General features: G+C 39.7%; 1 protein-coding gene across 7 annotated transcripts in view; it reads right to left on the bottom strand.

Moving 5' to 3' along the window:
- Positions 1–10,024: 10,024 nt before the first annotated feature.
- Positions 10,025–15,210, bottom strand: part of scn8aa (sodium channel, voltage gated, type VIII, alpha subunit a) — a 99,084-nt gene continuing 93,898 nt past the window's right edge. For all 7 annotated transcript variants that reach the window (XM_061903475.1, XM_061903478.1, XM_061903479.1 and 4 more), the window contains one exon: positions 10,025–14,664. In XM_061903475.1, coding sequence (XP_061759459.1) covers positions 13,505–14,664 — 1,160 coding nt within the window. In that variant the 3' untranslated portion in view covers positions 10,025–13,504. The remainder of the gene's footprint in view (positions 14,665–15,210) is intronic.

Below are 15,210 nucleotides of genomic sequence, written 5' to 3' on the forward strand. Positions count from 1 at the left end.
GATAGTGGGGGGCAAGGGGGGTTGCCCACATATGTGGTCCTCTCCAAGGTTTCTCATAGTCTTCATTGTCACCGATGTCCCACTGGGTGTGAGTTTTCCCTGCCCTTATGTGGGCTCTGCCGAGGATGTCGGTGTGGTTTGTGTTGTGGTTTGTGCAGCCCTTTGAGACACTAGTGATTTAGGGCTATATAAATAATCATTGATTGATTTGATTGATAATTTAAAAACAATTGAATACTCGGTAGAAAATGGATGGATGGATGGATGGTCTAGGTGGGTGGTTTGGGTTTTAAGGGAAAGGGTGTGAAGGATTTACTGACTTTAAAATTGTAATGTTTTGACTTGCACTTTTTTCTGTCTATTTGAAAAAGTCAATAAAAAGAGTTGGATTTAAACAATTGGTCTAACTTAGTAAGAGAAAATGATTTGTTTGACAACAATAAGTCTTTTGGAGCTTGGATTTGAATTTTTGCAGTGTATTGTGAAGTGAGATGCTCTTCCAATAGAAAGTTGTATAAATGGTGGTTCTGGTTCTGGTTTTAGTTTATGTGGAACATACAAACAGTTACAGCATGGTACATCACAGATTTACAGTTTGTCATTTCAACATGTCCGAAAAGGAGTATAAGAAACAAAGCTAATTTAAAACATTAACGCCTTAACCATTTAATTGCAATAAGTAAAATATTTGTTGTACTCAATCTGTAACACAAACAAACAAATCAACAATGGATCTCCAAAGCTCACTTGAATAAATCGCCACATAATTTGTTAAATATCTGATAAATGATTTATGACTAAGGTTCAATAAGTTTAGCGGGATTTTTCTTCCTTGTACTTTGAGTTTGAATTGTTTGTTCTTTGCTAAATCCATTCCATAATTTAGTTCCACATACTGATACGCTAAAAGTCTTAAGAGTTGTACGTGCATACAAGTTAATTTTTCCCAAAGTTGATAGCTCTCCTTTTTTGTTGAGGAATAATTTTGAAGTGCATAATTTTAGGTATTTGCAAATGCACCAAATAATTGAATTGCAATACTTTTCATCCCATAAATAAAGGCTTTGAATGTTCTGTAGAGCAGTAGAGGATATGGAGTGATTTTGGGTCCAAATCATGTTTTGCTTTATTCATTATTGACATATTTCTTGCCATGTTGTATATTTCTAAATGAGATATCCAACCATTATTTGATACTGGAGTTTTGTTGTTGAACTGATACATTTTTGGGGTTTTTTTTTTTGCAGTCATGGAAAACTTCTTCAAATTGAGGCACAAGCTTGACTATTTTATTATAATTAATTCATTCATTTGGCAGCTATCACACATATTTTCAAATGTTATATTTTTAAAATATTTTGACATTTACTGATATTTGTTTTCATCTTTTTTTTTTTTTTTTTTTGATGGAATCGTTTTGAAATAGTGTTTCTCATACTCTCTATACCAAATGAAATAATCTGAGTTGCAATACTTTTTTGATAGCACAAATTGCAGGAAACGGCTCCAAATTGAGGCGGATAATAATTTAGGACCAGTGCCCACTGTTTTATGTTGTTGCATCACCCAGAAATTGTTTGATTTTTAAATTATTATTTACCACATGTATTAACATAATTGTTAGTCGGCCATCCGATTTGTTTTCAAATGTTGCATTATTTAAAAATATATACATTTATTCTTAAATTTTAACTTGTAAAATATATTAGAAATATTTTTGTTTCATTCTTTTTGATGTAAATGAAATAACCTAAGCTGCAATAATAATGATTAAAAAAATAACAATTTAACATAAATGTTATTTTTTGGACGCATTGTGAAAAGCTATGACATGGTTTTGTTTTTTTAGTTTTTTAATTATTTGATATGTTATTTTAAATGCTAATACATCGCAATAAAATATTTTCAAGTGGCTGTGCTTGTATTCAATTTATTATTGGGCATTTATCACCCTTTAGCATTGCTAAACCCTCAACTCCACGCACAAAAATATCATTAACTCTAAGGCATGGGTGTCAAAACTATGGCCCATGAACAGGTTTTATCCGGTTCGCGGGATGAGTTTGCTAAGTATAAAAATTTGCCGAAATGTTTTAATTAAAGATGAACTGCTCTTCTAAATGCGTCCACTAGATGTTGCAATAGCAATTTTTTGTATCTTTGTATATTATGTTACATTTGTAAAAAAAAAAATGAAATAAACCATGTTAGTGCACCAGTCGAGGAAAATGGGCAAACTACATAAATAATATACTGTAATTTGATTTTGATATTATTTTTGTTATCTTAATAGATTGAAAACTCACACCAATGAGTTGACTGATGAACATTATCACATCATTTATTCAGAAAGTATAAAAAATGACAAATAAAGATATAATACCATTAACTGCAACAAGTAAGTGTAAAAAAAAACCCCAACAACATTATGATTTGTACATTTTCAGAATGTGTTTGTTGTATTTTTAAACAAAGAAAACAATCTGAAGTTGTCTTTATTTTTAAGTTATCCTGGCGTGATTTTACCAGTCCGGCCCACTTGTGAGTGGATTTTTCTCTAAACTATTTTTTCTCTAAAATGAGTTTGACACCCCTGCTCGAAGCCAGTGGTTCTCAAATGGGGGTACGCGTACCCCTGGGGGTACTTGAAGGTATGCCAAGGGGTACGTGAGATTTTTTAAAAATATTCTAAAAATAGCAACAATTCAAAAATCCTTTATAAATATATTTATTGAATAATACTTCAACAAAATATGAATGAAGTTCATAAACTGTGAAAAGAAATGCAACAATGCAATATTCAGTGTTGACAGCTAGATTTTTTGTGGACATGTTCCATAAATATTGATGTTAAAGATGTCTTTTTTTCAGAAGAAATGTTTAGAATTAAGTTCATGAATCCAAATGGATCTCTATTACAATCCCCAAAGAGGGCACTTTAAGTTGATGATTACTTCTATGTGTAGAACATTTTATTTATAATTGAATCACTTGTTTATTTTTCAACAAGTTTGTAGTTATTTGTATATGTTTTTTTCCAAATAGTTCAAGAAAGACCACTACAAATGAGCAATATGTTGCACTGTTATACAATGTTATAAATCAAAAACTGGTAACATAGCGCTGTATTTTACTTCTTTATCTCTTTTTTTCAACCAAAAATGCTTTGCTCTGATTAGGGGGTACTTGAATTTAAAAAAAGTTCACAGGGGGTACATCACTGAAAAAAGGTTGAGAACCCCTTCGATTGTTGTTGTGCACACGTTTGACCACACGAGGGCGCTGTCTTTCAAGCAAAAAAAGAAAAGACAGTCGTTGTGAAAGCGTCTGCTTTGTTATCTTGTGCATTTGTGGACACACTTAACACTGTTGCACAATAAGGTTATTCAATAATATTATTATAGGCATTTTGTGGGGTTGTTTGCGTGGGAAGAAAGAGCCTCATAAGAGCAACGATGATAAATATGTTATATTTAGGTTCCATTCATGTGCACCCACAGAGGAACCACATGCTTCGTGGCAGCATGCATGCTCAGGGGGGGAAACAAGCATGACTACGTGGGAGGTTGAGGGCAAAGAGTGGGGTGAAGGTGTGGCTCGCCATGAATTAGGTCGAGCACTTGTTTTTCTGTCTCTCTCTCTCCGTGGAGGACTCGAAGCTTCACACCGCGGAGCTCAGACCCTCGATCCCGGTTAGACGTCCACCTCGTCGGCAGCATCAGCACCAAGGACAGCATCATTGTGTGGAAGGTTCCAGAATGTGATCCGAGTGTCATCTCCCGGAGCAAACTGGGAGTGTTGCTGCTGACTCAGCCTCGACTGCTGCATTCATCTATCTGCATTGCAGTCCTCCAGCACCTGCCTTTTCCTTCCTTCCTTCCATAATCAATCTATCCTTGCTTAATCCATCCATCCTTCCTTCCTTCCTTCCATCCATCCATCCATCCTTCCTTCCTTCCTTCCTGAATCAATCCATCCTTTCTTCCTTCCTTCCTGAATCAATCCATCCTTTCTTCCTTTCCTAATCCATCCACCCTTCCTTTCTTAACCCATCCCTCCTTCCTTCCTTCCATAATCAATCATCCCTTCCTTCCTTCCTTCCATAATGCATTCTTCCATCCATCCTTCCATAATCAATCCTTTAGTCCTTCCTTCCTTCCATAATCCATCCTTCTTTCTTTCCTTCCTTCCATAATCCATAATCCATCCATCCATCATCCTTCCTTACTTCCTTCCTTACTCCCTTCCTTCCTTCCTCCCGTCCTTCCTTATAGCTTCCGGTATAGCTCGGTTGGTAGAGTGGCCGTGCCAGCAATTTAAGGGTTGCAGGTTCGATCCCCGCTTCTGCCATCCGAGTCACTGCCGTTGTGTACTTGGGCAAGACACTTTACCGACCTGCTCCCAGTGCCACCCACACTGGTTTAAATGTAACTTAAATATTGGGTTTCACTATGTAAAGCACTTTGAGTCACTAGAGCAGGGGTCACCAACCTTTTTGTAACCAAGAGCTACTTCTTGGGTACTGATTAATGCGAAGGGCTACCAGTTTGATACACACTTTAATAAATTGCCAGAAAATAGCCAATTTGCTCAATTTAACTTTAATAAATAAATCTATATGTTAAAAAAATGGGTATTTCTGTCTGTCATTCCGTCATACATTTTTTTTTTCCTTTTACGGAAGGTTTTTTTGTAGAGAATAAATGATGAAAAAAAACACTTAATTGAATGGTTTAAAAGAGGAGAAAACACGAAAAAAATGAAAATACAATTTTGAAACATAGTTTATCTTCAATTTCGACTCTTTAAAATTCAACATTCAACCGAAAAAGATGAACAGAAAAAATAGCTAATTCGAATCTTTTTGAAAAAATTAAAAAAATAATTTATGGAACATAATTAGTATTTTTTCCTGATTAAGATTAATTTTAGAATTTTGATGACATGTTTTAAATAGGTTAAAATCCAATCTGCACTTTTTTAGAATATATAACAAATTGGACCAAGCTATATTTCTAACAAAGACAAATCATTATTTCTTCTAGATTTTCCAGAACCAAATTTTTTAAAATAAATTCATAATAAGTTTGAAGAAATATTTCACTAATATTCTTTGTTGAAAAAACAAAAGCTAAAATGAAGAATTAAATTAAAATGTATTTATTATTCTTTACAATAAAAAAAAAGAAATACTTGAACATTGATTTATATTGTCAGGAAAGAAGAGGAAGGAATTTAAAAGTTAAAAAGGTTTTTGTGTTTAAAAATCCCAAAATAATTTTTAAGGTTGTATTTTTTCTCAAAAATTGTCTTTCTGAAAGTTATAAGAAGCAAAGTAAAAAAAATAAATGAATTTATTTAAACAAGTGAAGACCAAGTCTTTGAAATATTTTCTTGGATTTTCAAATTCTATTTGAGTTTTGTTTCTCTTAGAATTCAAAATGTCGAGCAAAGCGAGACCAGCTTGCTAGTAAATAAATACAATTTTAAAAATAGAGGCAGCTCACTGGTAAGTGCTGCTATTTGAGCTATTTGTAGAACAGGCCAGCGGGCTACTCATCTGGTCCTTACGGGCTACCCACAGGCACCGCGTTGGTGACCCCTGCACTAGAGAAAAGCGCTGTATAAATATAATTCACTTCACTTCCTTTCATAATCCATCCTTCCTTCCTTCCCTCTCCGCCTCACCTCACTTTACTGCTCTCTCTCACAGCCAGCCAAAGTGGTAGGGGGTCAATGGTTAGGGGGTTTAGTATACTGAATGAATATTAGCAAGAAGAGTATTTCCAAGTTAGTAGTTCTACATGCACTACCAGGACTGGAGGGTACAGTGTTTACTTTAGGAACACAAAGAAAGAGTGCAGATGGACTGCATAGAAATAATAATGGAGCCATCGTGTGCATGTTAACACACGGACCTTTTAACAAGTTCAATTAAGACATTACAAGGGAGAAAGTGATGCCTTTTTTGCAAGCATGTTAACCACAATAGCACTCAGCTTGCGTCCCCCCGGGATATTTTTGCTGAGCCGCTTCGCAAGTGTTCTGATTGTACAGGGGAAGAAGACGGCACAGACAGGCAGACAGGAGGGACGTCGTTTAACTCTATTAATTAATATATATATAAAAATAAAAAATAAAAAAAAAAATATATATATATATATATATATATATATATATATATATATATAAAACATTTACAAGGGAAATGTGACGTGTAAAGAATCCACACTATGCGTGTGGTGTGCGACTATGTGTGGGAATCAACTGTAGTGTGTTACTCGTAGTGTTGAGTGTCCAAAAGGGGCAGGGCTGGCTCGGATGTCCGTGAGCAGTGAATACAAGTATCTAGGTACAATTTTAGACAATAAACTGACCTTTGACGCCACAACTGTCCGTATTTGCAAGAAGGCCAATCAGTTTTTCTTGAGGAAACTGAGGGGCTTTCAGGTTGATAGGACACTGATAAGGATGTTCTAATTATCTTTTATCGGGTTTATTTTAACTTATTCTTTCACTTCCTGGTTTGGTAACCTCAGTGTGGCCAATAAAAACAGACCAGGTGGTATAATCAAGGTGTGCCACAAGATCATAGACGTTACCTTGAACCCCCTGAACCAGATCTATCAAGCCAGAGTCATCCAGAAGGCAAAGAACCCTCAGCACCCTCTCTTCTCAGAGTTTATACTCTTGCCCTCAGGATGGAGGTACGCCCCAAGTAACAGGAAGGCCAACAATATCCTTTGTTCCCTCAGATGTTGACTTTATAAATAGCTGCTATGCACAGTCCCTTTCGTGACAAGCGATGTGTAATGGTTAGTTTTTATTCTATTACAACTGTTTTTTAGTTTTTAGCTCAATGCCATCATGATGGTTTGTATGTTGTACGTTTTTTTTATGTATTTGTACCTTGTTTTTACTGTTGTACCTTGGTTTTTAATGACTACTGCTGCAAACCAAATTGCCCCTCAGGGACAATAAAGATTTTCTAGGTCTAAGTCTAAGACGTGAGGTCGAGGGGTGGAGTTAGGCGTCAAAGTCCGTGTCCAGGCGGGTGGTCGAAATCCAAGATGCAGCCAGGGAACCAAACGAAATGCGGGGAGACAAGATACACAGCTCGTGACGTGGGAACGAAGGCAGGCTGCAGGGAGGCGACAAGGAGGACATGAGACAATTGAACACGACAGGGAAGAAACAGAGAGCAAAAGAGTGCGCATAGAGCTTGACGTATCAGCTTACTGTACAGAACAGGAAACTACGTCCTGGCACGGGATAGCAGGTTGCGCTGGTTTAAGAAGGCAGGTCTCATTATCAGCTACAGGTGTGTTGATTTTCTGCGATTTATTGCAGCTGCTTGCTGCAGCCGGACTGGCACACAGTGCGCCCAGTGCAGCAAACACATGTGCGCCCGGTCCAAGACAACAAGTAAAATGTTTGACCACTGGGGAAGATTGGATAGAAAACTCATAGGAGCCATGCATCCATGCAGTAAAAAACATACTGTATGTGTAAGGACACCACATATTACATGTGTCAGTCAATCAAAGTTTATTTATATAGGCGTAAATCACAACTGTCTCAAAGGGCTGCACAAGCCACAACGACATCCTCGGCTCAGAGCCCACATCAGGGCGAGAAAAAACTCAACCCAATGGGGTGCAATGAGAAACCTTGGACACCACAGATGTCAATAGGGCAACCGGTGCAATGGACGTTTAGTGGATCTAGTCTGATAGTCCATTCCATGGTGGGGCCAGCAGGTGATCATCTTGAGTGGAGACAGGTCAGCAGCGCAGAGACGTCACTAACTGATGCACAAAGGAGTGGTCCCAACTCTGAACAGCTAGCGCTGTTTTAGCAAAACACTCTTTATGTGTGACTCAAATGAGAGAGTTGGGTCAAAGATAATACCCACATTGTTTACCGAGTCGACTAGTGTAATTGTTTGGTTGTAAAATGTTAAGGTGGTTTTATTAAATAGGTGCCGGTGTCTAGCAAGACCAATAATCAACACTTCCATTGTCTTAGCAAAAAGATAGTTTATTTCCATTGTTTAAATTAAATGACTTATTTCAATGAGATCACAGTAGTACCTCAATTTAGGAGAGTTTTGAGAGAAGAGCTGTCTCTTGGCAATTTGTTGGGCTTTAAACTGCAAGCAAAATTTGAGTTACATTGTTCGGTGTACAGTAAATGTCACAGTGAACCCCTTAAAATCTGCCCCAAACATCTGGTCTTACATACTGCACTGCAAAAAGCTGACAAAAAAGAAGATAAAAAATACTAGATTTTAGGGGGAAAACATACTAAAAACTAGTGAAATTATCTGTGAAATTAGTTGTACTTGATGATAAATTAAGATTTGCATATCTAGAAAATCGTAGGACTTAGAAATGTGTATTTTATTCTGAAAACAAGCGTTATTCAACTTTCGATTCTTAAAGCATCCTCGGGATGTTGCAGGATATTCAAACATGACTTTCTCTGGGGAAAACCAAAATAGCTAGTCTGAATGGTTATCATCAATTTAACCATTTTCAATCTATCCATCAATCCATTTTCTTCCGCTTATCCAAGGTCAGGTTGTGGCGGCAGCAGCCTAAGTAGAGAAGCCCTAACTTCCCTCTGCCCAGCCACATCACCCAGCTTCTCCTGAGGCGAGGCGTTCCCTGGGATTTTCCCGTAGCCCCCTACCGATCGGACCCTAGGGAGATGTTCGGGTGGCATCCTGACCAGATGCCTAAACCACCTAATCTGGCTCCTCTTGATGTGGAGAAGCAGCGGCTTGACCTTGAGCTCCTCCCGCATGACAGAGCTTCTCACCCTCTCTAAGGAAGAGCCTCACCACCCTGCAGAGGAAACTCCTTCTGACCGCTTCTACTTATGATCTTATCCTTATAACCCAAAAGCTCATGACCATAATTGAAGATGGGAACGTATCTCGACTGGTAAATTGAGAGCTTTGCCTTCCGGCTCAGCTCCTTCTTCACCACAGTGGATTAGTACAGCGTCCGCATTACTGAAGACGCCCCACGATCCACTCTTCCCTCACTCATGAACAAGACTCCGAGGTACTTGAACTCCTCCACTTTTAATCTATAATAGATCAAATACAATTATTCAATAAGATTATGATGTAAAGTCAATGACTAAAATAAGTAAATAGATTTGAAAACTATGGACATTCCTAGAAATACAACTTTAAGTCTTAGCAAGTGGCAAAACATTTGCAGTGTAACATTAGTTCATAGCTAAAGATGGACATCACTTTGTTTTAATTGACAGTGCTGAGAAGAGGAAGCAGATTAATTTAAATGAATTAAAGAAAGAAATCATCAAAATATGATGGAATAGGTGTGACATCATTATTCCTGCTAATCGGACGATTAAATGCAGGGGAAAGGAGGAGGGCAAACGGGGGTAACATGGGCTGCAAGAAGCTCGCTGCCACCTTTCTACAGAGAGGAAAAGCAGAGCTAAAATAAATTTTGTGCAACAAAGTGTTTTCGTATACATTGATTATAGCGCAAGGATTTAAAAATAGACTCTCGATTTTGATTGTCTTTAAAGCCAAGGAAAGCCTGAAACTCCTTGATATTTTAATAAACTTCAGTCCCAAACAAAAAATATCAGAAAAAAAAGGGAATGATTAGGTCCCTTTAGGATCAGATAATGTCACAGGTTTAAAAGAGAAAAAAATCCTTCATTGTATGTACATTTATACTGATTTGTAACTGTGACTCATTTGATCTAAAGGCATTCAAAAGGTCAAACTAATAACAAAAAAAAAAATTACATCCATCCAGCCATTTTCTTGTCCCACTCAGGGTCGCGGGGGTGCTGGAGCTTATCCCAGGTGCACTCAGGCAAAAGGCGGGGTACACCCTGGACAAGTCGCCACCTCATCGCAGGGCCTGAGGGTGAAACAAGTCAGTGCCTCACCAGCCACAAAGCTTACTGCGTGTCCCTGCATGGTCCACAGCAAGACGTCCGTAAAGAATCCATAAGAAACAAGCAGACCGCGGTAACTGGAAGGCTGCTTTATTGGTAATAAAAAGGTTCGTGCTCAAATGAAGACAATCTTTCATATATTCTTGCCAGGAGTCCAAGTGGTTGTGCAACACACCAGCATATGGTACTGTATATCTTTTCTTCTTTTTTTTTTTTTTACTTCAAATCACTGTGTCAAATGATAACAGTTTAAAAAGCACTTTTAATTTTTCAACGAAATAAAAAAAAAATTAAACCATGCTTTAAAAAAAACAAACAAATTGAGTCTTATCTTCACATATCGATACAAAAATAATTTTCAGATGGATAACGTAAATATATTGGAACCGAAAAAGAATTTATAGAAGGCAAGCTGCTTTTTCACAAGTCAAGTGGGTGACACATTCACACACACTCACACACACACATTGCATTATAAAAGAAGTACAGGACAGTTTTTAGGTTTCAGTTCACTTTACACACAGTTGAATATGGACACAAAATGAGGTGTTGCCAACATCCACCAACAGTATTTCTGATGACTCCGCATCCCTGATTAACGTTGTGCTCACCCCGAACCCTAACTCCCAAACATAACTATCATTTTTTTGTTTTGTTTTTTTGTGGTGTCCAAATCTGGAGAAAAAAAGGCACAAGCCATTGAGTGGAACACTAGAAGAAGAAGAAGAAGAAGAAGAAGGAGAAGAAGAAGAAGAAGAAAAAGGAAAAAGATGAGTATGAGAAGACGGGGGAATGTGAGCTGTAATGGCACTGATGTGGTGGTGGGCAGGATAGGTGGTAGGGCAGGGAGTCAGCTGATGTCCTTCAGGAAGAGCTGGTAGAGAAGGGCAGTGTGGGTGTGCGTGCATGTGGTTATGTATGTGTGTGTGTGTGTGTGTGTGTGTGTGTGGATGTGTCCTGTAAATTGACGGTAAAGGTGAGACGTGCTGGAAACATTATCCTTGTCGTCATCATCAGGCTACAATCCATGGCAAGCAGCTCCACTGACATCACATTTAAGCTGGTACCCCACCCCATACACACACACGCATGCACACACACATCCACACGCACGCGCACGCACACACCAACATTGACGGGTGCTCTTTAGACATCCACTGAACGTGTTGCACATAAATCAAATGTGGCAGTGTTCTTCTGTTTTATGTAAATACATATAGACGTACATGTATAGATCTTTTGTATTATATAATATCTATCTATATCTATCGATATTTATATACATATATATATATATATATATATATATATATATATATATATATATATATATATTATTCAATATTCGTTAACAAAGTGAATAGTGTGTCAAAAAATCCAAAAGGTAACAAATGTGACAAAGGGCATAGCTGGAAGCCATTCTATTATTGTTATTCTTTTTGTTTTGTTCTTTCTTTGATTAGCAGTACTAACATTTTTAAAAGTCCTTATTTACAAAAAAAAACACAAGAAAGCATGCCGGTAAAATAAAATCATATGGTACACTATTTATAGTTTCTCTCAAAAAGGTCGTTCTCTGTCAGCCTTTGTGCAATTTGCATGGTAGCCTGCACTATACTGTACTGTACTCTACATCAGTGTATTTTTATTTTTTTTTGTCTTTGTTGTTCCTTCTAGCGGGAATGGATGAGTCCTCAGGAAGGCTTACATCCGGAACGAGCAGGCTTGAGTTTCGGACGACGCTGCTCGCTCCTGCGACGGTTCTGGTGGGGAATGCATTTGGTTTCAGTGTGCAGCAGCCAAATCTGCTCTTATTGTAAACAGACCAGGGTTCATGGTACACACAAAAAGGGGAGGGGGTCGGGGTCCAGGCAGTGTTAAACACACCAAATGGCATCAGTGGTGCGACGGCGGGATGACCGGAGAAACGTCCGCCTCATCCGCTTAGAAATATAGGACCATCGACTCCAAGTGTAGAAAAGGAATGGCAGGAACACCTAAAGGAGGCAGCTGGATTGACAAAGCCTCACATTACTTCATCTTGTTTGTTGTTTTTTACACCATAGCTGCATCAATGTGAGGCCTGCTGATGTTTAATCGTGTTTGTGTCAGCCTAACAAATTGGAAGCGTGTGATATACTTGTGTGAAAAGAGGGTCCCACAAAAGCACAATGATACACTGACTTTCCCCGAAGTCTCCTCCTTCCTCTCATGTCAGTCGGACATTGATTCTGTGACCGAGCGGCGCCCGCAGACAAAACTCTCTTTTTGGATCTAGAAACCACAAGCCCTTTGGTGCGCTTTCCCCCCTTCTGCATTGACGCAATAGGCACGACAAGGCGAGTCTTCGGGATAACTGGCCACTAACCCCAGACGCGCCATGTCACTCTCGCTAAAAAAAAAGCATTTTCTGAGGATGATTGCATCACAAGGGACATCAGAGAGACTCCAAACTGTCCCAAAAAGCACTCGTTCGCTGGAAAGCTCTGATGCATATCTTGTCAAAGTATACAAAATAAATTAATCCCTAACCTACTGCATGGAACACGTTTTTTCCCCTCCGCCAGCCCAAAACAAAACCGGCGCCAACAATTATTGGGCTCATATCCTCGAGACAGTAAGACAGATGAAAGAAAACAAAGACATGAACCTACCCCCAGATTTGGATTGAGGAAGACCTGCCCTCCGAATCCGTGCATCCTCAACATGAGTATATTCTCATCTCTTCCACTTTGACATGCAGAGCAGCAAAAATAAATTCTTGAATGATCATGGTTTGACGTCTCATTGCCCTGATGGCGATGTGAGGATTAAGTGTACTCTGATTACTCATGCGTGATTCCTGATCAAAACATGCCTTCATGCAAGTCATTTCTATGCATTGAACAAGCGCAATAGTATTTATCTGTGACTCGGTCCTTCAGCCCAAGTCAAAACTGAGTCGGTCGGTCAGTGCGAGCGCCAAAAATGTCTTCAGTTGTAATAATAGAGATGGAAAGGTTTGTGACATGGGCTGTTTTTTTTTTGCTGCTCAAATGATTTAAAGATGCAAGTCTACTCAGCACGAACAAAACAAAACACATCTTTGTCTACGTTACTGGGTTTCCTTGACCCCCCCTCCCCCCAAAACTTATTCTATTTTCCTCTCCATTAACTCTGTGTTCTGAAACCATCCTTAAGACTGATGTGACAGTTCTGGCGGTACGGTCCGCTCCGGCAGCGTGGAAGCTTTGCAGAAGGGGCTTCTTCACACTCGGCCGTGGCAGGGATTGCTGTTGTGTGTTTGAGTGTGTGTGTGTGTGTGCCTTGGCAAGTTGGTCCCCACAAGGAATGTGCGACTGGCAACACACTGCTTGTCCAACTTGGTCCCTATACAGCAGACTGATTGTGTTTGGTTCAGCTGTCTTTGATGACATAAGAGACCAGGTTGCCTCAGCAGTACGAGTTTGTAAACGTTTCTTTCTTGGGTTTTGTGACTTGCAAATGGTGTCTACATTTGGGCTCCAGAGTCTCATCTCGCTGTGTTTTATTGAACAGGAAGAGTCGCCAAACCCTAACACTTGGATTCCCACTCGTCTTTTTGGTTTTTGTCCTTCTCTTTCCTGGCCCACTCGTCCTTGTTGTCGTCCTGCTTCTCCTTGTCGGGTTTGGTCACGCTGTCGTAGGAGGGGAGCGAGGCCGTGGACGGAGTACTCTCCTTCTTCTCTTGGTTGGTCCCGCCGTTCTCCAGCTTATTGTTTGTGAAAATATGGCGCTTGAAGATGATGCCGCGCCTGATGAGGTGGGCGCGATAGGCGTTCTGAATGATTCTGGCGGAGACGTACTCCTGTTTGCGGCGGAGCGTGGTGGTGATGGGCTCGTATGACACCTTGGAGGGATTGGCTGCCACAAAGCGCTCCTCCATCTGCTGCCTCAGCATGTCCAACTCACCACTGTCGCCCAGCACACGCTTTGTGAAGGCAAACAAGATGTCTAGGCAGTGAATGCGATCACCGCTCACCATGGGCATGTCCATGGCGATCAGCTCTATTGTGTTCGGTTTGGGCACACGAAGCGGGTGTTCCAGGGCATCTGCAAAGTCGGGCAGCTTGGCGAAAGTGATGAACTGGGAGGCAGTCGGGTCAAATTTCTCCCAGATCTCGTAGAACGTCTCAAAGTCGTCTTCACTAAGTGGATCGGCGCTTTCCTCGGTGGCCACACTGAAGTTCTCCAGAATGATGGCGATGTACATGTTCACCACGATCAGAAATGAAATGATGATGTACATGACAAAGAAAAAAATTCCCACCGAAGGGTTGCCGCAGTTGCCCTTCACGTTTGTTCCAGGATTTTCGTAGGCGGGGTTGCAGTCCGGCGGGTAGTTGAGGATGGGCAGGAGCAAGCCGTCCCAGCCGGCCGACGTGGTGATCATGAACAGGATGATCATGCTGTTGCCGAAAGTCTCAAAGTTGTATAAGTCGTCGATGCCGGCTCCGTGTTTCACATAACCAAAGTTCGACATGCCAAAGATGGAGAAAATGAACATGACCAGGAAGAGCAGGAGGCCGATGTTGAACAAGGCCGGCAGTGACATCATCAGAGCAAACAGTAAAGTCCGGATGCCCTTAGCTCCTTTGATGAGACGCAGGATACGGCCGATACGAGCCAACCGGATCACCCTGAACAGAGTCGGCGATACAAAGTACTTCTCAATGATGTCGGCCAAGAACATACCTGTGAGGGTGGGTATAAGAAACAAGTGTTGGCTGTCAGCAACCAGTGCATTTTATTCAGGATCAACCCTTTTTGACCAATCAAAAGTGAGTTCACCTTCACGCTTAAGCAAACATTGTTATTACATCATATGTTCTCAAGGGACAACACTATTGAAATTAAATGTGGAAATACTTTAGAGTAGTCAGTGTCGGGGGCCTCAATACACAAGACTCCTAAAGGGCCGTCGCTGCCCCATACACACAAGCTCCTAATTATTGCATGGATTTGTTTGAAACCAACTTTTTAAAACACATTTAAAAACTTTCATTAGGTTTCTGACATCAAGAGATGGGATTAACAAATGTAGGCTAAAACAAACCGGACAAACAAAAATGTGGTTTTGTTTTTAAAAAAAGGTGCAAACAAATTAGATATAAAGTGGCCAGAATATGAATTTGAATTATTATAAAATCATTATTCACCTAAATATGATTATAAAGTATTGATTATCTGATACACAAAGTATTCTCATCAGTGGAAAATACACATCATAAAAAAACATCC

The sequence above is a fragment of the Nerophis ophidion genome, linkage group LG06 (assembly GCF_033978795.1).
Source record: "Nerophis ophidion isolate RoL-2023_Sa linkage group LG06, RoL_Noph_v1.0, whole genome shotgun sequence".
Lineage (NCBI taxonomy): Eukaryota > Metazoa > Chordata > Actinopteri > Syngnathiformes > Syngnathidae > Nerophis > Nerophis ophidion.